We start from the raw sequence: 25,685 nt of genomic DNA, 5'->3' as shown, positions 1-25,685 counted from the left end.
CTTGACCTATTGAAATGAATGTTCTTTTGTTTCTGTGACCCACTCAGGCAGGATACAGCCCTTGGCACCCTAAGCAGGTGTGGATTCAGCCTTTGGTTGTCCTGCTGTCTGACCTCTGCTTTATGCATTTGACATGGTCAGTGGCTGAACAGCAGCTAAACTGCTTCTGAACACTCAGTGTAACTGAGGCCCCCAAGTTTTGCTTAGATGTGTGGATGGTTTAATGTTAATGGAGTATATTTCCTAAGTGTATCAGTTAATTAATTGCAGTGTCAGTACTGGAGTCAAGATGTGTGTGGTACAAAGACACTTGACAATGGTATGAGCAGAAACCGTGTCTAAATGCAAGTTATCTTATCAGAAATCAGGCTTCTTTTTCTCTTCTCTGATCCTTTCTTATCTTCTACCAACAGAGCATGTGACTGTTCTTTGATTTCACTTGCCTGCATTAAGTAGGAGGCCGTAACTTATCGTTGTTAATGCTGTGGCTTGGAAGAAGGAAAGGTAGATTGAGCCTCCAAAAGGACTGAGGGAGCCAACATCTCACAATCACAGCACAGATTGCACTGTTTCAGAGCACAGACTGGCCAGCTGCGGTGGGGCAGGTGCTGGGATATTCCCACAGGAATAAACAACTGCAATACCAGGAAATCCAGTAATTTGCATTCGGTTGGGGTATAGTGCACATCTGTTTAGGCAATACAGCTGCAGCAGGAGACTGTGGTTAACATCAGCCTGGAATTCTAGTTTATGTATACTGGAAGTTTGTCTGGCTTAAACTCTTAAAATGTTTAAAATGTAGCACTCCCAGTTTGGACTCCCTACTCCTAGCAAAGAAGTTTTAGAGAATTTAAGGACGTATTGCATCAGTTTCTGCATGAAACCTGACTCCTGGCACCCCTTAGCAGAGGAGGTCTGGGACAGGGCAGGTGTTTTCACTCACCCTGTGTTTGCTGGCTGTAGCTCTGGTGTGCTGGCAGCCCACTGGCTTCACACTTGAATTATCATCAGCTTTTAGGTTAGCACGCCCTTGGTAAGAATAGAAGCGGTTCATATCTTGGTGTTTGTCCTTGGCTGGTCTGCAACAACTTGTTCTACAGAATCAAACAGTTGCAAACAGAAGGGCAGCTTGCCCTCTTGAGGAAACAGTCTGGAAAATAGGTCAGGCACGGTGGCATGCGTGCGTCTGAATACACACTGTTAGTGTCTGGATGGATATATGAAAGGGGAGAATGAGAGGTTGCTGTGACTGAAGGTTTAGGAGGCTGATGGAACAAAGTAATTTAAAACCAGCTTTAAACTTTGTAACAGAAATTGGGTAGACATACCTGTTACTAAAGGCTGTTTTTTACTCATTCCTGGTCATTACTACTGCATGGTGAAAGCAATTAGTGTGTAAAAGTTTAATTATAAATGGTGAGCAAAGGGTACCACAGAGCTGGTGCCATGGATTTCGCGCTGATGGGCCTGTCACAGGTGCCTTTTCTTACTAAGCAGTACTATGCCTTCTTTTCAGCTTTTGCTGCTGTTAAAAGAAAAGCAGGTGTTTTTTTCCAAAATTCAAGATTGTGTCTTATCATTGACTAGTATTTGACCATTGTTGAGTAACTCACAATTTTGGGGCCTCTCCTTTCAACCTGTGCCTGTATTTCCCAGCCCTTGGTTCTTATCTCATATCTAAGCTGTTTGCTGTAACAAGAGGCACCTGGTACCCAGCTCTAGCTCATACTGTTATTCCTAGAATAATTTCTTAAGCATAAGAGGCCAGAATTTGGGACGTGCATATTTGGCATTGGAATACAGGCCTTTTCCTAGCAGTGGCAATACTATTTTTACTGAGCCACATAGTACAAAAATACATATAGACTGGTTACTAGTCATGATGTGTAAGGTTGCTTAGGTTTGAGTTTATAACAAACTAACAACTAAACACCACTCAAGCTGCTCTTTTTATGGGTGCAAGAGCTTCTGTTTTGGCTACAGACAATTAAGGTTTTAGAATTGTGTAACTACTGATGAATGGTGCATTCAACTGATGAAGACTTTAATCCTGAGTATCCTGATTTAATTCTGAGTGTCCTGAGAATTGTGGTGTTCCAAGCTTACCCTAAGTACCATTTCTAATATAGGTACAGATTGGAAAGAGAATATCAAGCTGTGTATATGTACATACTTATAAAGAGACTTAGCTTAATCTCTTGTAGATGATTAATTCTCCTCCTTGAAAAGTGAAGAGGAATATGTGGCTATGTGTCACCAAAATCTGTTCACATGAAGATGAACTGTTTGTACTGTATTTTAAGCATAAAAAAAAAAAAAAAAAAAAAAAAAGGTAAAATCTTAAAATGCTGAGAAATGTGTGGTTTGATATACAGATCACTTTAATTAGGGTGCTTATCTGAGATGCTTCTTGATAGAGTGAGGCCTCTTTTGTACCGATGACATCAGCATGGTAATGTTATCCTCTCTAACTAGTGAATTGACCAGCTGGTGGACAGGATTTATTAAATACAGAGCAGAAAAAATGTGTTTCTGATGAAACTATATAATAGTACTTTTAGTACTTTGAAATTCTTATGCCTGGTTAAATGGGTGTAAGGTTATCCCTTTTTCAATGAAATATGTGAATAATTTTTGTTCATGGTAAGGACAATTGAGTTGTAAATTGTGGTATGTTTTTCACAGAAACTGTAACTAGTCTGTTTAAAAACAACCCCAAACACCTGCCTACCACCCACAGAATCTTCTTTTGGTTGTGATGGGATTTTGGCTGGTTAGAGTTGAATTTGAGAAAGAACGTGACAAAGATTCTGTTTATTAGAGGTGTTCTTGCCTCACGTATCCTTTCACTTTCATCTTGTTTTTCACACTTGGTGTTTAGTTTTCGTACATTAACTGCTCTAAGTCAGGAGGAATTATCTTCCTAACAGTTTCACAAACAAACTCACAACTAAAGCATCCAGTTTCCAGAGGGTGTTGGAATTATTTTGAGAGATGTCTTAGAGTGGGACCACATCTTTCCAAAGCTTAAAGAAGGGGTGGGAAGTGGGTAAAAAAAAACACCTGTCATTCTTTAGAAGCACAAACAAATATGGGTGTCCATATCCTTGTTAGATATGTGCATTTCGAGACTAGACTAGGAAAAAGCCTTAATAATTAATAGGATTACCTCCTTTGGAACCTCTTATATCCTTTATAAGATGTGCAGAAGAATAAGGGAAATACACTACCCCCTGGAGTTTTGGGATGTCTTACTTGGTATGGGCAGAGCGATAACTTGTCAGTCAAAATCCATCAGTGATTATGGTAGACAAATGTGTGTTTATTGCTTCAGCTCTTGCTCAGTTCAGTTATTAATTTCCTGTCAAAACAGAAATACATGGAGACATTTCTGTGCTGCTGTCTTCATGCATTCCATGTCACCCCTTGGTATCTTCGGTCCGATGTCCACTTAGGTACCAAATAATGACTCATTATAGGTGTGTGCTAATCAGTAACTGGGGAATAGTTGGGTTGCAGTCCTTGACAGCTGTCAGATCTGGGATTAAATATATACCAAAGTCATATAAATATTTATTAAATATATACTAAAGTCTGTGCAGCTGCCCATGGGAGCGCCAGGATTCTGCTGTGCACTTTATAAACCTCCATGGCCACCAGCAGGGCTGTAAAATTAATTCGTTAAGTACATGTTGTTGGGAGCTCATCAAGTTGCTGGCCACTGAAATTGCTTCAGGAAAAATAAGGCTTGTTGGTGATATTTGGGTTTGGGGTTTTCTGGTGGTTTGTTGAAACAATGGGGGCCATTGTTCCATCTGTCATTGAATTTTAGTTCTTTCTTATGGCAAAAGTTTAATATTTGCTGTCTACCTTCTTACAGTTTTTAAGTGGATTTAAGATTTATTTTTCTGCTGATAAATAGAACAGAAAAGTCAACACCTCTTTAAGGAGATAATTCTCATAGTTCAGTGTCATTACACTATTTCTTATACCATCTTTCTTTCTGTTCTAGAACTTTAAAAAGAAGGCTGTGAAATGCTTGCATTTTTAATTGCTATTTTTAATGTTAATTATGTTCAGAGGTGTTTTGTTCCATTATCAACTAGTCATAAACAATCATTAGCACTTGTCTGTTAAAATATGGTGGTGATAGATTTACTTTCTTATTCAGTGTTTTCTTCTTGACAAACAAGTGATAATTGAGGAAGAAATATTGACTGTTTAACCACAGATCTTATTGCTGCAGAGGATGTTGTCAGTGCTTACTTGAAATTAAGTCACTGAGGGAATTTATCTGGAATATTTTAGATTTTTTTTAAAGTCATGCTTTGTTTTACACTATGGAATTTTCTATATTTTATCGCACCCAATATTGCAAAAGAATAATGAAACTTTCAGCTTTTAATGAAGTAACAATATTCTATTATTCAGTCAGACCAAAAATATCTCAAGACTATAGTTAAACAAACAGAATGAAGTAAAATTTCTCCCTGCCATTTCTTGGAAAATTAACTGAAATTTATGTAGAGCAGCATTGAACAGAGTCCTTCATTTTCTCTGTTGAGACTGTTCATTTTCTTTCCTGAGATATTTTCAGTGTGAAAAAAGCCAGCTTGGGGGCTTTATGATGTTTTTCACTGTACTTGCAATTAATGTCTCTGCCCCATTCCTCCTAAAGAAAAGATGGCAGATTGTTCTTTTAGCAGTGTGGGGGCATGGGACAGTGTCTGCCTTGCCTGTTTTTAGTTTAAGTAATGTGCCTTCACTTCCACAATCAATTTAATCCGTGATGTGCAATGTGCACACTCAAGTCACATTGAAGATAAGTGCTCCAAAGGTATTTCTGTCTCTCTGCACAACTCCTGGTTCAGCTGGAAGCAGAAGATCTGCAGGGAATTTTAACAAGCAGGGAGCACTGCTAGCAGGGATCTGAGTAATTATCCTATTAAAACAGAGCAACATCTGCATTATCTGTGCAAGCACAGAATGGAAGGGAACATTATGTTCTCTAATCCTGTCTGGAAGCATTATGAAGTTAAAAGGATAACATTTTACCAAATCTGTGTTCTAACATGATAGGTTACACTTAATTACCTTTTAATTACCCCTCTTCTAGTTGGACTTCAGGCTAAGGACCCTGCCTCTAACTCTCATCACAGACCATTTCTTGCCTTTGGATTCTTCATGCCAAGTTTTGTAACTGAGTTTACCTTGAAACGTTGGATCTACTGTATCTTGAAGGCCTTTATTGCAATTTCTTTTCCCTTGTGTATGAGAAAAGCTCTGAGAATATTAGTTTATATATCAAAGACGTGTTGCTGCATTCAGAAGTTTGTGTTTTCGATTTAGTTGCGAAGAGCAACCTCGTTGGAGTATGTTTTATGGCTGAGGAGTAACTGCACAGCAGAGGCCACACAGGAGCAGAACATTATTCCAGCCTCCCAACTGCTTGCAGTGGAAGCCAGGAGAGTGTGTTGGCTTAAATAATGTAGATTTCTTCTTTCCTCTTTACCCCTGAGGGAGTCTGATTTCCTGATCACCTATCTAGCCATATGCTGTAGCTCCTGCCAGGAACTCCGAGCTGTGTCACTGCCAGCTAAAATTACTTGTTTTCTGAGAACTGAATTACATTGAGAATTGTCTTAAATTGCTGCACTGGCAACATTGTGAAGTTTTGCGTACACACACACAAATAAATATGTTACAGCAGCCTTACTTTGAAATACAGCTTAGAAACCACTTCAGGCAGGGAATTTGATCCAGATGCTGTGAGGTGTTCTCCACCTGCTCGGGCACATCACTCCTGCTTTGTTGTCCTTCCAGTGCTTTCCTCAGCCTCTCTTTGCTCTGGCTGCCACAGTACAATGATGAGACATGCAGATTAACCATTTACAAAGCAAGCATCTTGTCTGCTCCTGGTTTGTACCAGTTAGAGGGAAGAGCTAGAGTGGGTAGTAAAAACTTCAGGTGTGCTAACTGTGTTTTTTTTCTTTTCTCTTGCAACAGGATGGAACTGAAATACGGATATGTGTTGACAAAGGAGTTGGAATAAGACTGAGTCCTGCTCTGTGATATTTATATACCTGCACCATGAACTTCCTGTTTGGCTTCATGCTTTAGGAACCTTTGTAGTAACTGCGTGAAGCTGTTGGGAATCATGGCATTCTCTCCATGGAAGCTGTCCTCTCAGAAGCTAGGCTTTTTTCTGGTGACTTTTGGTTTTATTTGGGGAATGATGCTTCTGCATTTTACTATTCAGCAGCAAACACAACATGAAAGCAGTTCAGTCCTGCGTGAGCAAATTTTGGATCTCAGCAAAAGATACATCAAAGCATTAGCTGAAGAAAATAAAAATGTAGTTGATGGGCCTTATGTTGGGACAGTGACAGCATATGGTAAGTGTGTTCTCTGGATTATTTGATAATCTGATTAAGGCTTTTTCCTCAGTTGCCCAAAGATTTTGCTTCATAATGCCGCTCAATTAGCAGTACTTTACCCTGTGCATTTTCTGTACAAATGGAGAAAATGGCCTTCCCTTTTAAGTGGGACAAACTTTACATTTCTTGTCACTTGAAAACGAAGCTGTCTGCTAATTTTTATTATGTCTGTCTAGTAGCTCTATCTAGTATGCTTTAGGTAATTTGTTACAGCTCAGTTTAAAAAAAAAAAAACTTTTTTGGTGTTTTGAGAAAGTTGGGAGGCTTTTCAGTTTTCGTTTCAGTGATGTAAGAAATTCCCTGTGGGAAAACTTGCCTTACTTTAAAATGGAGACCTGCTATTTATTTCTTCTTTCCCATTTCACTTCTTTGTACAGTCAATTTACTTAATGTTTAAGTTTATTTATGTGGTATAATCCTAAATTAAACTTAAGTATATCCTGTTTGCCTCAGGGCAGAAAACTCTGTGAGTTTGAGTGCTTTGTTTGGCAGTTGTTTTTAATGCTTACTCTCTTCCAGTTTGCACATTAGAGTTAAGGTTTTGTGCATGTGTCAGACAAAGCAAGCAGAAAAGAATGAAACATATTACCTGAAAATATTCCTAAAAAATAAAATTTAATCAATTTTCAGGTTATGTGTGGCTCCTTTTCAGTCTGTTAAGATCACATAATGCACCTTACTTGTTTAGCAATTTTTAGACAGACTTTCTTTCCAACTTACCTCTGCATTTCCAGACTGCCTGGAAAACTAATGACTAAACTAAGTCATTTAGGTTTGCTTTCTTTTATAGTTTTCTTAATATTCAGCTCTGAAGACATTGAGTAGATAGCTTTTGTATGCTTGGACAAAGAATATAGACTAGGATGCAACAGATAGAATAGCTGAGAAAAAATAACTTTTTTCTCTAGTTTTCTGTTAATACTCTACTTTTTGGTGCATGCAGTGAAAATATCCTGGTGGAAGGTTCTCTCTGTGTCTTATTTCTGTCACCAGTCCTTTTTCTTCTAAAAAGCAAAATTTTGAGTTGGTGTGCATTTGTGTGCCTGTAAGCATGAGATTATTATCCCCAACATAGCTAACAATTAAATTGCTTCATGGCTTAAATAACAACCTGCCCTTATTCTGTAACTCCAGATTTGTGGCTGCGTGTTGAGCTATACTGGAACTGTAGCCTTACAAAGCAACACAAGCAAAACTAGATCAATATTTGGGTTGAGGATCTCTGAGCAAGTAGATATCCTTAGAGGATTGTGTGATTAGGCTCAAAACAAAACTTTATCTTCTGTATAGCCATTACCAGTGTCCTGTTACTGTGCAGGGGTGCTTGATGGTGGATGAATTGAGAAAGAAAATAGACAACCCCAAACATTCTGGCGCCAGATATTGAAGGTAACTGGATTAATATGGGTGCAGGATATCCATAAGCAAAGTTCCCCCTGCAGGTTGTTGCCTGTGGCATTAATTTCCTGTTCCAAATCCTGCTGGGGAATAAGTTGACTTGCCTGCAAACACTGGTCAAGTTCCCAAGGAGAAGTTAAACTGCATTTGGAAGCGGGTGAAATAACTTTGTGACACTTCTGTGAAGGGAAAACCAATGTTTGTGTAGCAATTTCAAGCCCATGGCTGAGAATATTTTTAAGTTTCGCCAGGTGTATTCAACAAAGTAGTTTGGATAGATGGAAAATAATCGTAATGCAGTTATTTAAAATATTTCAGGGAAAAGCACTATAGTGAGTGAATAACACCATATTAAATAATAGCTTATGAAACTGGGTAAGGTAATTACTTAATAAGTTAATTTGTCCTGTTTGGCGTACCAAATGACTTGCTGCTAGCAAATAATCAGGTTAGCTCTTCACAAATAAACACATTAATGACTGATGTTAATAATAATTGGTAGAGGTTTCTTCAATGTTCTGTGAAAATTAATGCTCTTGCTTATTTAGCCTTTTTATATTTCTTAATGTTATCCTCTGATTGCTTTAAGTGAGCACAGTCGTGATTTCCATGTTCAAGAATAAATTAAATGTTTGCTGGATTTGGCTGCTTTTACCTACCTGAAAGGTTTTCAGTCATTCCTTAATTGTGGTTGCACAGCTTGTTTACTTTCTCACCTTTTCTTTGTGCTGTGTATTCACCTGTCAGGTAGGTGGCTCAGATATTTTCCTTTTAAAAGTTATAGTTCAGATATACACAATGAATATTAGATTTTTCTTTATAGCAGTAAACGGTTCTTTTGTAAAAATTCTATGAATCTGTGCTTCTGCCCTCCCCTTCTCATACTAGCTTCCACTTCCCTTTTTGTTCTGACAAGATGTCTCTCATATCAATGTGTTGGTATCAGAATTAAAAAACAATAATTTTGAACCTCTTTTGTCTTTATGATCAGTGTATGCTTTATGTAGGCTACGTTTCTTCCTCACTGTTTCCTGAATTATTTTTACTTCTTTTCCTTGATTTTTTTTCTTCCTTCTGTACCGTGGTTTTGTTCATGTTAAGTCCAGAGTTTCCTTTTCTTCTGCACACTGTGCCTTTAAATAACTTCTGGACCCCTTTTAAAATAGTCCAGATGTGTGGACTAGTGCTTCAGATTCCACCTTCTGATCTTTACAGGACAAAGGAAAACACAGTTATGATGAGAAAGGCTTTCTTTTATGGCACTATGGAATTAATATGATTCTCCTTTTGTTTGGAGAAAACAACTATAAGCTTTCTAAAGTAATTGGATTTTCTTATTTAGTCTCTCATTTGCACAAGAATTGAGATAGTCATTGGAAAAAAAATTATGGAATGAATGTGGCAAAAGTACAATTGCTGTAGAGACAGTGGAATCTCTTCTGATATATGTGTAATAACATATGGAAAAGTTTTCTGTTATAGATCAGAATATTATTTGATTCTAAAGTTGTGTAAAACAGAAAATACATTATGCCAAAACACATGCAATTATTTTATGTAATTAAATAGAAAAATAATGTAAATTCATTGTACCAAATTCTTTAATCTTTACAAGGGTAAATGAACGAAGGACAATAGTTTCATCTTCTTTGGCTTGTTGCCATTATAATTATACAGTTTCGTCTGATAGTGGTCTAGTTTTCTACTTCTGTCCTCAGTTCTTTTAACTTGCCAAAGTGTCTTGCGTTCCTTCAAGGAATCTGAATAAAATGAAAGCCAAAGGAAAAAAATATCAGAGAACTCTTTCTGTGTTGTCATTTGATATGCAAATTCCTGTTATTGTTCATTGCCTTCCATGCCAAGGAAGCCCTGTGTCAGAGCAAACAGAGACGATCACCAGCAGACTGAAGAAAGGAAACGTGACTTTTGGTGTTGTGTGAATACAATAGAAAGGTTGAACTGAACTTTTTTTGAGAAATTATGATCTATTTTTAATTTGCCAGTGCAGTAACTGGTTATGTGGAGGAGATGCAGGAGCAGGTTTTTGTACTGGCTTAAAGCTGTTCTTTTTGGGAAGGGGATTTTTGTTCCCAGGTGACTGAGTATCAACAGACTGTTTCTCTGATAGTGCTTGAATATGGATTTAGCTTTAGACTCATTATTATTTAAGCAGCTTCTTATTACTTGAGCCATTGCAAAGCAAGCATTTTTCTGTTCCTGTAAAGGCTCACATTTCACCTTGAATTTGGATATCTATGGGTAGCACTGTGCTTCATAAAATATACAGACTGACAAGTTCCATGGCCAAGGAAACTTGGATCTGAGGCTGAACAAAGGGAACATGAATGCATTGAGCTGCTAATGGCAAAGATTTGCACTGAGAAAGTGTGTGTATGTATATATATCTATCTCCAGTCTCATTCTTGTATCTATTGCTTGATTCTGTCTGACAACGGTGCACTGCATTATTAAGCAGTTTAACTTTTCATTTTCATTTGCAGATTTGAAAAAGACACTTGCTGTCCTGTTGGATAATATCTTGCAGCGCATTGGGAAGTTGGAGTCCAAGGTGGAAAATCTTGTGCTTAATGGAACAGGAGCAAACTCGACCAACAATACCACCACTTCTGCTCCCAGCTTAGGAGCAGCTGAAAAGCTTAATGTAGCAGGTGTGTATGGCAATTACTAAAATTATTTATGAGCTGTTTAATCTGAACCTTTTCTCTCTTGAGCATAACATGATTTTTCAGTGTTAGATATTTGGAATGTCTTGGAAAACAAAATTCAAAGTCTAGCCTTTATCAATGACAAACTGAAGTCCAAGCTCAGTGGAAGGTCTCTTTTCTGTGGTAACTTGAACACATTAGAAAAACATAAATCTCTTCTCAAGGGAATAGTTCACCCATTTATAGTAGATGTTTCATGCTTTAAATGGTTGCATTTTAGAATTATGAAACTGGGGAGATCTTTTCTCTCAAAGCCTAACTATTTAGGTTGGTATCAATCTGCTCTACCATTCTACCATATGCACTTTATTGGTTATTAACTGAAAGAAAACATTTATTGTATTTGTTGGTCATGATTTTTAAATGTCTTTCCCTACAGTGTTTAATGGCTCTTAGGATTTGACATGGAGAGATCACCTACCTGGTACATTCAGTTAAAATAAAAACATGTTTTGAGATGACATTTGAAGTCATTCATTTTGTTTTCAGTGAATGAACTGTTTTGTTCTGCCACCAAGCTGAAAGAGATACTGGCAGTCCTGACTCATAGGAAAGTTTGAGTGTAAGTCCAATGATCTTTGCAGTCCCAAAAGAGAACAGAGCAGAAGAGCTAAGGCAACTTGGTAAATAAGTTGATAACTGTGCTCCTGTGTCTTGTCTGTCCTTGGGCTTCCCGCAAAAATAAATATTTCTGTTGAGAAGGTGTTACTTTCTGAAATTCTCAAAATAGAGAAGCAAATGCTGCCTTTGGTAGGGAAATGCCACTGGAGCAAGTCTAGGAAAGCAGATTTGCAAGTGGTTGCTTGATGACAGTGTGGCAGCAGAGTTGCTCTCAGCTGCTCAATCCTAACTGCATTTATCTGTACCAGGATGCTAAAGTCATGTTATCTCTTGGTCAGACAGACTTTTCCCTCCCCCCATCTGCCTTGCCTTGGTTGAATTGAAGGCAGATCAGGAACAAGCAGCTGAAAAGGTGCAGCACCTGCAGGGTGCTGACAGGCTGTGCCACCTTCCTGCCACAAGATCTTGGAAAAACAAGATCTTTCATCCAGCACAAGATCTTGGAAAAACTTCCACTGAGATGGAAAGTGAACTATTACAGCACTGTTAAGAGTCTGGACCATATATATAAAATGAAAAACATCACTGTATGTTTTCTTTACATAGCTGGACAAAAGAGAGTTATGTCCTTAGATTTGCAGATAATTAGAACATATATACTCATGTTGTTGCTTTAAAATTTATAGGCAAAGGTTCATTGTTTTTACCTGAAAAGGAAACATTTTTCATCAGTTCTTAGGGTGATTTGAATGTTGTTTATTATTCTTGGAGTAGGCTAGATTCACAGTTTTGGTATTCAGGAGCAACACTGAAGGAGCCTGGTAAGAGTTTTCTGTTGGCAGTGTTTGCATTGCTTTGCACTGCCTGAGGCTTACTCTGTGGCAAAGAACACAATTCCTCTGATCAGAGCCACAGCTTTTTTACCTTTGACTCTTGGTACCCTGAGTTTAAAATGTCTGAAGCAATCATTAAACAGCAGCAACAGGAAAAGCCTTTAGGTAAGAGTTCCTTAAGGTTCGATTAATGTATTGTGCTGGTGACTGGATGATGTCACTGCTCAGGTGCCTCTGGACTGGATAGTACCTGGGGTTAGAGTAGAGTTTGAACCTAATCCCTGTGTTAAATGCCTGCTCTTCATCCATTTGAAGCAATCAGTGGCAATTACTTAGATCAGGGGCAGCCAAATGGAAATGAAAAACTTGTCTCTACTTCTTCCTTTGTGGCAGTTCCCTGACAGCACACTCTGGAAGCCATATGATTCCAGCATAATTGTAATATCAGTATCTTCTCTGTTGGGAAGGAATTGTTTAGAAAATAAGCTAGGTGAGGACATTGTGACAATACCAATGTTGGTTTTGTCTGTGATATTTCAATTACATCCCTTTTACATTGTGTTAAAGCAATTGAGGTAATGTGAAAATTGTGGTGAAGGCATTTTGTTACCCAATAGTTTGTCATTTTACTGGAGTTGAAAGAGGTATATATACAAATACAGATGATACTTTTCTTCATAACATTCAGCTGTTACACTATGAAGTGATCACAACAAGCACGTTAGGATTACATTTCCTCTCTTTACCAGTTGTAATATTTTAATGCTGACTTTAGACAAATTCATGTTAGGGATGGTTAATAATTTTGGTCTTTCTTTCTGGACAACCATAGTGTTTGTGAAGCGTCTGATTAGCATAATGTTTAATAATTTTGATAATCTTTTTTAAAGGCTTCTTGAGTTGCTGCTTAAAACTCTGCAGTAAATTGTGTTTTATGGCCTTATTTGTCAGTGAAACAGTGCAATGTCATTTAGCAGACTTTTCTACAAGAGTCCTGCTTCCAATGGAGCTACATCATGCAACAATATAAAGATGCTTATAAAGCTTTGGCTGATTGGTTTCAAAAGCAATAAAGCTGTCTTTCCTTCTCTCTCTTTTTTTCTGTTTATCTATGTTGTATCTGAAAAGCTTCTGAGATATTTGATAGCCATCCTTTTTGCATCTGTGGGAAGTAATATATTCTCATACACACAGGAAAATATTAATCTAAACTTTGGGCGCCTAGGAGATAAGAGTTCTCACCAGCCTTTAGAACAGGAAGCTTTGAGGCACTGCCACAAATGACACCCTAAGCAGATTTAAAGTTGCTGTTGTAGAGATGATTAAACAGAAATGGGGGAATACAAAACCATGACACTTTGAAGCAGAGCTTGTCTACAGGGCTGCTACTGTTGTAGTTGCATCTTTGTTTCCATGTGACAGGCGCAAGATCAGCTTGGTTTAGGCAATTTAGTTTTTAACAGTTGTGCTTTTCTACAATAATGATAAAAGAAATCCTTTATTTTTCTGGGATAGAATTGCACTATCATGATTCATAAGATAGGGAAATCTGCACAAACATGATCAGAGGATCAGTCCTCTGTTTTCTTCATGTGTTATTTTTGGTAAGCAGTGGGAGTGGGATTAGTGTGTTGTGTGGGATGGGTTTCTTTAGAGGTGGTGATTGCTGTTTCTGTGCTTGTTCAGTGACAAGCTAAATTTTTTATAATCTTGACCATCTAATGCCTCAGATACAATAATTGTACTGAAAACTCTGCCAGACTGGTTGTTTACAAAACATTATTTTACGTTGAAAACTGCTGCTTTGAATGATTTTAATTGTGTCTTTGATCCCACAAAAATGAGCAAGTGAAGGTTTGTGTTAAATCCTCCTCAGCCTTCCCCTTGTACACAGCTGGTGCTGGGAGGACCGTTGCAGAGCCTAAGGACAGCCCAGGCTCAGGCTGCTGCATGGAACACTGCACAGCGAGGGAGGACACTGCTGGTGTATCTGTTCAAAGCTTCCATAGCTTTCCTGCCTTGTGCATTAACTTGTTCTGCTGTGTTGGCTGTTCAGTTCCCTTTTAACAACTTCAGTTTTAACATCTTTCAAGTCACTCATTAAGATGCAGACTTCAGTGTATACTTGTCATTTAAGACATGATGGCTTGGATGCCTGTCAGATATCTGGCATCCTTCGTGAATATGTAGCAAGGCAGGCTGACAAGTCAGCTTTGGCAATGCTACAAGAAGGCTTTTTTTTGTAATGTTACTATGGTGAGAAGGACCTTTGTCGTGGTATTTCCATGTCCTTATTCCTGAAGACTTGGGGCTGCCACACTGAAGCCTTTTAGGTCGTGGGGGGAAAGACTCAGGTAACCTCAGGATCAGTGGATTTGTTTCCATGGCTGTCTGATTAATTTTGTTACACAGCCTCGTTAGTTTTAGCAGTCTGCAACCACAGTTCTACCATAGTCCTGTACTTGCAGAGATTAAAAATCTAAGATACTGCATGTTGTTTTAAATTCCAAAGCTGCCCTCCTGTCTTGAGAGGACTAGAGTAGGCTTTTCTTCAGTCAGCATGGTGTGTTGTGCTCAGAGCACAAGCTGACTGTCCCCACGGGGCACCAGTGTGTACCAGCTGTAGCAGGGTGTGGGACTGCATTGGCTCTGACAGTCAAGATAGCAGCTTCCTGGAGGTGATGTTTTGCTTTGACTCGTGTTTATTGTGCCTTATTCATTGAATTCTTTTTCAAACTGTATATGTGTATTTATTAAGATTTCCCCCCCTCCCACAAAGGCAGTTGTGTGGAGCTGGGGAGTTTTGTGTGCCCTCAAACCTGGCTGTCACAGCACAGTGTGGTGTGTGCAGGAGACCACTGGTGAATATTTTCCACTGCAGTGCAAAGCTGTGTTAATAATGCTGAAGGGGGCTCTTAGTGGTCCCCTGGGCTGCATTTTGATTAACCACTTGACTACTACTTGAATTCTCCTAGCACTGCATTGATTTCAGTAGTGCTAATGGAACACAGCAGCACAGTTTGTGTGAGGATGGACTAGAGGTAGAAAAGTTAATTTTCTTTAAATCATACCAACACTTTGCTACAGAAGTTTCTAAAATGTTGGTAGAAAGCATTTTGTGCTCTGCATTTATAATCTTAAAACCTTTAGCTCATTTGGTTGAATATGTTGTTAGTGCTTTCAGCTCACACTGCAAATTCTCTCTTTAAAGAATTCTTACCAGCTGGAGATGAAAAATGTGAATTGAATTGAGAATGTGTTAATTAGTAGGAGAAAGGAAAGAAGACCTTACACAAACTAAACCAGCCTTAACTACAGTCTGTGTCTAACCACAGATACCAGATTTCAGGACTGAAATAGAAACAAGAGAACAGTTTCATGAATTAAAGTAAGAATATTACTTATATTTAATTTTCAAAACCAGAAGGAGAACAGAGATAAAATTGGTGAATAGATTTGATCGGATGTGAATACTCTGACCTTATAATACTAGAGAAATTCTATATACATCAGTAGAAATCTGCTGATGGGATACTTTTGACTTGAGCTATTATCTGTGCTGTATATCATAAAAAAATACTTTAATATACACTAGTCTGAAAATCAGAGTTTAAGCCTCAAGGTTCCAAAGTACATCATTTTTAGTGTAGTGTTAAATTCTTAATACATTTCTATTCTCAGAAGAACACCAAGCTGGTCCTTTAGCAGAGTAGATAGGCTGCTGGTGTCAGCTTGCATTTTCAGCTGTATTGCAGCCTTTTCATTTGCTTTAACCAATATTGCTATTTTAAAACTCTTATGACAAACAGAGCACCTATCAAACAGCACTCACTGCTGAGTGACTAATTATAACTCTTATTCAGAGTACAGTCTTAGTGGAATATTTCTAGACTTCCTAACTGTCTGATGGAGGAAAATTGAGGCAGAATTTTTTTAGCCTATTACAAAGCACATTATTTGAAGAATGTGCAATGTAGGAAAGGGAGGAAATATGCATGTAGCACTTACTATTGCTCATTTTTACTGTTTTATTAAAGAGCAACTTGAAAGCAAACAAAAATCAATTCCCTACCACAGACTGTGCTTTTAGCCACATCATTCTCAACGTGGGTGTTGTCAGCCTTCACTATTACAAATAAAACCTGTGGAGCTGAAATGCAGGAGGCAATGAAGAGCTGCATCTGTGAGCTGGTATTTAGGTGCTGGAGGCCTGGGGCTTTAGCAGGTGCAGTGCTCATAGCAAGCAACAAGAGAGAAGCTTCTTTTCCAGTGCAGGGTTGGTGGCTTAGCTCAGATCTGCCGTGTCACTGATGCTGACGCGCCAGACTTTGCGCTGAAACAACTGAGGATTGTTCACAAGTTCAGGTTCACCTGCTGTGCTCTAACGACGCCTGATGCAAAGCTGTAGATCATTTGTGAAGGGAACATATGGCTCCTTTCTAAACACGGGGATGGAGTTTGGTAGTTATATTTTAAATATCCCAGGACCTCACAAACAGTATTTAAAGAGGTTTTTTTAAATCTGCAGTTGGTGGGTGTTTTATCAATATTTTTCTTTTTTTTCCAGGATTATCTGTACTGACTGCATGCTTTTGGGTTTATAATGTGCTATGTTCATGTTTTTAGTTTGTTAATGCATTGACTTTTAATGTATCATCATATGAGATAAATGTTTAATAATTATGTCTTTTCATAACAGCAGTCAAGAGGAGATAAGCTATGCATGAATTTAAAAACACTTAGGTGTGTGTAGAACATAATATAATGGCTCACACAAAGTTTAGAAGAAAAAAGTGTGTTTATTAACTGCTGTTGTTTTGTACTAACTTGACAGCTGTATTTCTAACTTCTTTTGGCTATAAGTTCTAAGTTTTGGCTGGGAAAAGAGATTTCAGAGCTTGCATTTTAAATTGCATAAATCCTAATTAAGGATAAAAATTCTTGTGGTTTCTCAAATACTATTTTCCAACAAAAGTAACTTCAGTGTTTGGCTTAATGTAGTTTTCCCCTTCAGGAAAGAATTATCCAACATGAATTTGCTAACAGCATAATACATCTATCCAGACTTTTTAACAAGAATCCTCATGAGATATTAGGGTTTGGGGTTTTATCTCCAAATGATGAAAAACTCCTAAGCCTTGACTTGTATGTTAATGCTTCCTTTTCATGCTTTGGAAGATCCTGATGTGTAGATTGGCATCCCCAGGGTTCCACTTCTTCATCTCCCTTGTCTTCGTGATCGCACTCAGAATTGTGAATTGCTGGTATCTGGTTGAGCTTGGTCTCAGCTGCTCATGGGAAACACAAGATTTGTTCACCTCTGGGGTTCTGTTTAAGGAGAGCCAGCTCTGAGGTGTTACCAACAAGCTCAAGCACACCTCCATGAGGAGCAGAAATGTAATTCTTCATACAGGGTCTGTTCATTAAGAAAAAAATTGGGAGGGATGATTGTCAGCCAAGAAGAAAGGGTACAGCCAGAGCAAGTAGTACTTGGCTGGAACTGTCAGGATTATTCACTGGGGAATTCAGAGCCTGCACTGAGTTCTCAGGCTTATGTGTGGAAACCAGCAGTGACTTGCCCATTTCTGCAGGCAGTTGTTGCTTTGGACAGCAGTCCTTGATGTAGATGTGTTTCCAGTCTGACTGCATCAGCTGGCTTCCTGTTCATGGGCACAGAGGAAAGACTGCTTCTCTAGGGAATACTCAGATGGAACAGAATTACATTTCTCTGTTCTGTCTCCTGTTCTTTCACATGCATTTCCTCTTGTATGCACATATTGCTACATTTTTTTCTGCTCTGGATAGTAGTTTTATGTAAATTGTGTCATGGGACTGTTTATATTTAAGTTTTATAGAATTGCCTTCACTGTGCAATGACCTAATTAATAGCTGAGAATGAAGCAAGTGAAAACTGGTGTAGGTGTTTGGGATATAGATCCATGGTAAGGCTGAATGGGAAGATGGGAGTGGGGAGCTGGTGATTGTGGGAAGCATCTCCTCCATCTGTGGACTATGGTGGAGGTAAAACATGAATATTTTTGAGGAAGGTGAATCCTCAGAGTGTTCACTGTTGCTGGCAAGGAGGAAAGATGTCAGCTACTCTTGGTAATACTCCCAGACATTAATATTTCAACATGGTTAGAGGTGATAAAGTTGAGCATTAGTGTTCCATGTTGTCTGTACAGTTTAGCCCAGAAAGATCCATGCTCTGTTTGTGTGTAACCCATCCCAGTGGAAGAGCAATAGTGGGACTGCTCTGAAAAAGCCTTAGTGCAGCTGGCCACAGGGGAGACCAGAAGCCTGAGAAAGTCTGTATCTTGTGCTGAGAAAAATGTCTGTCTCTTCCTTTTTGCTTTTTGGGGGTTGGACAGGAGCAGGAGGGCTGGGAGGGTTTGTGCCTGTGCAGTCTCTGTGTGGTACTGGCACAGCTGATGGGAGCTGTGGAAGTGTGAGGCTGGTGCAGTGTGTGACTGTTGGAAGAGGGGCTTATTCTTGCAGATAGATCTTGCAAATACAGGGATCCTGTAAAACCTTGTGAGTAATGAACAGCAGCAAGGGTCTTTGCCTCTCAACAGAAACACACTGGGATGCAGAGAATGTGTTCACACACGGCAGAAGCAAATATGTAAACTGCAGTTGTGTATTTACCAAAAATCAGGCTGTTGTCTGGATTTTTGGGGTTTTTTCTCCATCTTTTCTTTCTTTAACAGGCCATGAGACCCCCATTAAAATGAAATATGGTATAAGTGGTAGACTTGGCACTGTGTGCTGTAAAGTAAGGAATTATAGCTTGTACCCTGTACTTAACAGGACTTAAGTAGAAGAGAGGATTTGCTTGACTAACCTTCTGAAGAGGAAAGCCATCATATGATAGCATAATTAACTTGAGATAGAAGACATTTTTTTATTTTAAATGACAAAATTCATGGCTCATTCTTGTTGGCAAGCTATACCCAGGCATTCAGCATTTTCCACCCTAAATTTAGTATAATGTTGAAAGTTAAACTTTTCCTATGGCTGAGCTGTATCTCTGATGTTGTACCAGAGATTTCAGAGGTCTTTTTTTCTTTTAGGAAGACCTTGAAATTGATATGCCTTATGTAAAACTGTAATTTTGCATTCAGACTTGTGGGTTAGGAGAAAAAAAAAAAAAGAAGAAATAAAAGAGAAAAGCCCACAAACCCTTTTAAACCATAAAGGTCTTCAAATGGAATTTTACTGATTATTGAAAATTACCATATAGTAACCATGCCTCTTTATTACTGTTAGGTATCAGGTATTGATTCTGGTGTGATGCAAGTGGAAGGTCTGATTCCTGAACTGCAGTAAAGCAAAATGTCCTATTATTATGTAGCTCTACTGACTGAATTGAGAATATACTTTAAATTGCTGCTATCTGTATGCATTCTCTGTATGTTCTTATTCAGAGCAGAAATCAGAGGCTTAGATGTCAGTGGTCTGGTCTGCAAGAATCCCACAAGGATGAGAAGATAGGCAGAATATTTTGAAAGTGCTTATTGATTTGAAATTACAAAGTCATTGTACAAACTACTTTGCTTCAGTGCTATTGTCACTGGCAGTACAGCTCAATTTGTCAAATCACTCCTGCTGCAGAGACTGACAAAGAAGTGGGGACTTCCTGCCATGACTCTTCTTTCCCCCATCAAGTTCATTTTGCAATGCTTGGCTCACTTTTCAGATTTTATCTTTAGAAGAAGCTATTTGCTAAAAAAATAGAAAATAGATAGATCAGGTCATGGGGTTTGCATATAATAATATAATGCAACTTTTTAACTTTTACCCACGTATTTTTGTCACCATTCTATTCTAATACTGCAATGTATTTTTTGTATTTTCTTCTGGGCGCTCTAATTAGCATATTCTGGATGAAATTGTGCACAGTTACTGCCACAGTATAAAGTGTTCCCAGGTTGATGGCTGGCTGACTTTAATGATCTTGTTTCTTGCCTGTAGAAAAAGCCAGAAATGATGCAGGTATAATTTAGATAACTGTGGGATGAACTTCCTAAATTGAAAACCTCCTCCACTGCCTTTGGCAAGAATCTCTCCACCATGGTAATAATTTTTCTTGCCTTAAAGGCCTGCATTAGAGGGTTCCTCTAAGAAAGTCCCTTGGAGCTGAAGAGGTAATGTCCTTTAAAACTGCTGCTTTTTCTTTGGCTCATGGGCTAGAAATCCTGCTCTTTATTACAGTCTTTAATGCGTTGCAATAATCTAGAATGAAAAAAAAAATTAAAATGGGCAAAAAAGAAGAAAAAAAACCTTGGGAGACCATAGGAAATATTTCTTGTGAGATGTGATGTAGTGCTACTCACTTTTTAAATTAGATCATATTGCGACATTTATTAATTGGGTCATACGTCTGGTGCCAAGTTTCGGATCGTGGGTATCTGATAAAATGATAGCAGAGCTTGAAAAACTAGTTTTATGTTTGAGAGCCATATATATCCTATAAATGTTAGACAAATGAAAACAAATTGTTGCAATTTAGTAGTTTCAAGAACACTTTGATTAGGAAATTATTTTCTTGTTATTTTCAGTATGGATTAGCTTAATTTTCAAGTCTTTATAGATCAATTTTTGTAATTCAGCACTTTCACTTCAAGTCATAGTTGAAATCTATGCAACCATTTTCTTGTGTGGTCAAAAAGGAGCACACTGAGTTTTAATGTTGTAGCAAATATTACCCAGTAGGACCCTGCAGTCAGTATGGGCTGTGGATTCATGAAAATAAAAGGCAGGATTCATCAGGCTATCTGTCAGAACTGTGAAATGAAGCTCAGTTATGGTCTGTGTTTCTCTTTAGATCTCATAAATGGAGCCCAGGAACAGTGTGAATTGCCTCCTATGGATGGTTTTCCTCACTGTGAAGGGAAAATAAAGGTAAGTGAACTGGTTTTAATCTTATGTGCATTCTATTAAAAATGGAACATATGTTGCGAGAGGTCACTACTCAGCGGTGCTAAACAAGAACAACCGAGTCAAAAAATAGGATATTTAGGACTGTGTGTCACTGCAGCATTGCTCACCTCAAGCCTTTAATACTACTGCTGCAGAGGAATAAAGTGGCATCCTCTTAAAAACTGCCCTATTAAAATGCTAGATTATTTACTGAAAACCTTTATTGTTTGAATGCTGTCTTGTTATTCAGAAACTTCTCCTTTTGGAAAAGCCCTGTTTTCTTCCCCATGATGAGTAATTTAGTGCTCTCCTGCCCCAGGACTGTGACTCTGAGAGTACCTCACTCCAGCCCCTTTTTCAGCATGATGTTTCTTTACATTTCTTTCATCTCTTTGCCCACAGGTCTGTGTGGTTCCTCTATTCCCCTCTTCCCTTGAAAACATTCTGCCTCCTCTGCTCAAGGATAGGCAGTGTCTAAGTGTGCAACCAGAATTTTGGGATTCTCAGTGGATCCTACATAAGTCCTGTATTTTACTAATAATGCAGTTGGAAAGGCTAAATATTACAACCCATGAGACTTTAGCTGGAAAGGAAAAAAGAAAAAGGCAACAAAAACAAAGAACAAACTCCAGCAAACTTGCAGTGATGGAGGTTTTTAAGGGTTTTTTTTCCCAAGATATGTTTCAAATGTAAGGAATACTGATTTATTACTGTGAATGGCCCATCCCTAAAAGTTCAAGGCCAGGTTGGAAGTGCCTCAGAGCAACCTGGTCTGATGGAAGCTGTCCCTGCCCATGGCAGGTGTTTTGGAATGAGATGATCTTTAGACTCTCTTCCAACCCAACCCATTCTGTGACTTTATGATTAGTGGTGGACAACAGTAAAATTTCTGCTTGCTTAAATACCCAAGTATTTGTAAAACTAAAAGTCTCTAAATTTTGAATCTCTGATCTGTATTTTGATCTGGTTTGGCAAACAGGCTGCATAGTAACTATGTAATAAATTATTTGAACATTGAAATATGAACTGAAATTAATTAGTTGCTTCCATAGAAATGGCAGATTTCAGTCTTGGTAACTGAAATGATATGTGAAATTCTAAAGGGAGCATGTCATGGTGGGGAACACACAATGCATTCAACTCCAGCCAGAGCCAAATGTCTGGATCCCAGTTTTATTCTCCTTTTGATATTTGTCTCTGCTTGCCTGACTGCCAGTTTGTAAAGCTGTGCTCACATCTGCTGTGCTGTTGCTTCCCAGCATTACTGAATGCAGGGATGCAGTGCTGCTAATCATTAATAACATTCCTGGTTTGTTATTTGTGGTATTTGTAGTCACTTTGCCACCTCCCCCATTATTCCTGGGTGTGAAACAGAGCTATTTTGTTGTACTTTAACCTAATAAACTTTTGTGTCTTTTGTTCTGTTGCAGTGGATGAAAGATATGTGGCGCTCGGATCCCTGTTACGCGAGCTATGGTGTAGATGGGTCCACATGCTCCTTTTTTATTTACCTCAGTGAGGTCAGTAATCTTTTCATCTGCACAAGGGGAACATCATATCGCCTTCATAGCTTTGGTGACTGTACTCTTCCCAAAAGAAATCATCATTTTGTTCGGAATAATTGGGTAAAGAGGGAAAAGTTATTAAAACTGAATTGTTAAGTGTGTTGCTATTATTCATGAACTCTGCAGGGGTTTCTAGCCCGAAGAATTCTAATGTTTGTAACTGCAGTGATGTGAGTAGCAGCTCTCCAAGGAGGCCATGTTGGGTATCCTGTTAAACCTGCATGTGAAGCTCAGTCAGAGATTTTTGCCTTTAAACACTTTTTCTGTTGCTTTTAATGCAGCTGCTGAGGTACTAATGGGGAGGCATTTGGAATGGAAAATTTAGAAAGTGTTGCTTGATGGTCCATTGTCCTAAGCAGCATGGCCATGTCCTGCTCGGAGACTGTTTGTGGATTGTGGAATCTGTTAGCAGGAACAAAAAAAGAACCTGAATATAACGTTTTTGAGTGAAGTTGCAGCTATATTGGCTAAAGCCTTCGGTACCTGTCACAGCCTGATGTGTTTTGTACACAGCTGAGTAGGGTGCTTGTCCTGGTGAGGTTTTATTTCAATTTCCTGGATAACACTTCTTTCCCAAGAATTAATTTTATCAATTAATTATCATGAGCTCTATTAGTGGCTTGAAGTGTGCATGCACCAGAAATAGTCAGGTGTGTTTGATCACTCAGCCTCTTCTTTCTTATAAGTGAAATTTTGATAATTTATGACAACTGGTCTTAGAAGGAGTATTGATATCCAGTGGCTCACTGCTTGCAAAGAACTGAAAGAGCCAATGTGGCTGCAGGATTGTAACTAATAATAATTTCGTAGCTTCTGTAGGATTGGGAGGGTTGGGCTGGGATTTTAAATTCCATATCTGAGATTAAAACAGTAAGTCTATTATTAAATAACTTGGTTGTAATCAAAGCAGTTTCTGTTGATTTACTCAGTTGGCTGTCATTAAACTTCTGGGGGTGTTGCTTGAAGCAGCAATAGTTAAATGCATATCCAAAACATTTATCTGAAGGCATAACAAAGGCTGGGTTGAATCACAGTTTTGACTCATTCAATTTCTAGCACTGAGTGTTGATTTATTTATGGGCTGTGAAGCTGTGGAAGGAAAAGATGCAGGACAACTATATTATTTATCTTGTTATTTATCATAGAGACTAGAGATATGGTTTCATGATCATCTGAGGTTGATCTAAGGTTTCTACTAGAAGGTTTTGTTTTAGCATCAGAAGAGCTATGTTTGGTCATTAGTATTCTGTCAACCAGCAGGTGCTTCATGGTTTTAATGCAGATATATCTTAAAAATTATGATGTATCTCAACTGAACCCGAGACTCTAATATTCTTCAATGGCATTTATTATTTTGCATTTCTGTTAAATTCCAATTTTTTACATGACAATCTTCCCTTACCATCAGTCTTGAAAATTCAGTTGATGCTGTTAGCTCTTTTATAATTGATCTTTCATGGCCAAATGTGAACAGACTTTCGGAGGCCAAATGGTTGTTTTTTCAAGTGTCTTGGGATTTGAAATTTGAAATTTTTCTTTAGGCAGCAATATTTAATTTGGTCAGCTTTTCATTTCATGAAGGACTAAAAGTGCAATTAGCCTGTGGACATATTTGGTAACTTCAGAAAAAGGTGGAGTTTTTTTCTTTTTTTTTCTTTTAGAGTAGTTTTTAATGACAGAATGTAAAACTAATATTGGGTGAGCTTGTTATTAACCTTGAGTTTAAATTTGGCTTTCTTAATCCTATGATTAATTTCATGATTAATGTCCAGCAACAGAGGTTGAAAGCTTAAATGTTTGCGAATGCAAGCATGAAATGAAATTCTAATAACACTACAATGATGTGGATTTATGAGGTGTGTTGGCTGCTAGGGATAACTTGGAAATGCTGTTGCAAGAGTAATTTGTCAGTGTGGACAGTGATGAAGAGTTGACAGTTTATAGCGTGGTTGCACAGCTGAATGATAAATGTGCCTACTGAGCTCTCAAGTCAGAACTGCTGATTTAAAATATTAAAATGCATTAGGGTAATGGAAAGGATATTACTGTTAAGATTTTTCTTTTTTACTTCAAGGTTAGACTGTTGGAGTGAGATGGTTGTGTACGTGCATGTTTCAAAAGGCAATATATGCATCAAATTATGTACAACCTCAGTTTGGAAAAACAGTGTGCATGAAATTATGCATATATCTACTTTTACTCTTCAAATAACCTCTACAATCTAGTGTGACAAGTGTCTGTGCTCTTTCAGGCTCTTCTGAGATCTCCTTTTTTAATTCTGAAGCAGTTCAGTTAGGGTGTTACACTATGCTCATCCAGTACTCTTCGAAATGTTATTTTAAACATGTAAACAAAGTAGCCCAAAATGTTTCATTTTGATGTGCAATACAGGTCAGAACCACAGAGACACAAAGTAATTTGTTGACAGTTTAGGTTTAGAAACAAAAGGCTGGCATAAACCCCAGCCTTTGGGTATGAGCTGTGTAGCTCTGTTATGTTCTCCCCATGAGTGTCTGCAAAACAGAAACAATGCTGACAAAGCCCAGGCTGCCCCAGGTGTTCCCTCCTGAAGAGCCTGCTCAAGTGCAGGTACCAGCAGTTCTGCCTTGCTTTGGGTGGCAAAAACACCTGCAGGAACTTGAGAGCAGCTCTTCTGCACTGCTCTGTGTCTTGGCTGCTTGAGCAGAATGGGAGGCAAGTGTGGCAGCCCAAGGAAAGCAAGAACCAACCCAGCATGTCCAGGCTCCTGCCTTTTATTTAAAGCTGTCCCTTGTGCAAACTTGCAGGTGAAACTGAGAGAACATTTGCACTTCTTTGTCACTGTTTTGCTTCAGGCAGTGGATCTTTCCTGGGGTATGATATGCAGCTGTGTGGTCATAGACCCATGGGATGGCTTGGGTTGGAAGGGACTTCTTCTTGTTCAACCTCCTGTCATGGCAGGGACACCTTCCCCTGTCCCAGGGTGCTCCAAGTCCTGTACAGCCTGGCCTTGGACACTTCCAGGGATCCAGGGGCAGCCACAGCTTCTCTGGGTGACCTGTGCCTCACCACCCTCTGGTCTCAGAACACAAATTGTGCTGGACTCTTTGAAGAGCAGGTGAGGTACAAATGGCCTGAATAGCAAAACCAGGCTTACATTCTCTTGAATACAGAGCCAGACAGGAATTAGAAATAGCAAACATTAAAAAGCAAGTTTAACTTGCTTCCTTTTAACTGTGATGCCCATAGAGAAGAGTTACTTTT

The 25,685-nt window shown here is 38.6% G+C and overlaps 1 protein-coding gene across 2 annotated transcripts in view; it reads left to right on the top strand.

The window, feature by feature from the left end:
• MGAT5 (alpha-1,6-mannosylglycoprotein 6-beta-N-acetylglucosaminyltransferase) overlaps positions 1–25,685 on the top strand; it is a 100,981-nt gene that overhangs the window by 24,766 nt on the left and 50,530 nt on the right. For both annotated transcript variants that reach the window (XM_041473027.1, XM_041473026.1), the window contains exons 2-5: positions 6,007–6,395; positions 10,337–10,504; positions 20,783–20,859; positions 22,308–22,397. In XM_041473027.1, the coding sequence (XP_041328961.1) occupies positions 6,158–6,395; positions 10,337–10,504; positions 20,783–20,859; positions 22,308–22,397 (573 nt within the window). In that variant the 5' untranslated portion in view covers positions 6,007–6,157. The remainder of the gene's footprint in view (positions 1–6,006; positions 6,396–10,336; positions 10,505–20,782; positions 20,860–22,307; positions 22,398–25,685) is intronic.

Source organism: Pyrgilauda ruficollis, unplaced genomic scaffold (assembly GCF_017590135.1).
Source record: "Pyrgilauda ruficollis isolate IOZ18807 unplaced genomic scaffold, ASM1759013v1 scaffold3, whole genome shotgun sequence".
NCBI classification, from domain to species: Eukaryota; Metazoa; Chordata; class Aves; order Passeriformes; family Passeridae; genus Pyrgilauda; species Pyrgilauda ruficollis.
The sequence above is the reverse complement of the archived record's forward strand: the minus strand, read 5'-3'. Positions and strand labels throughout refer to the sequence as shown.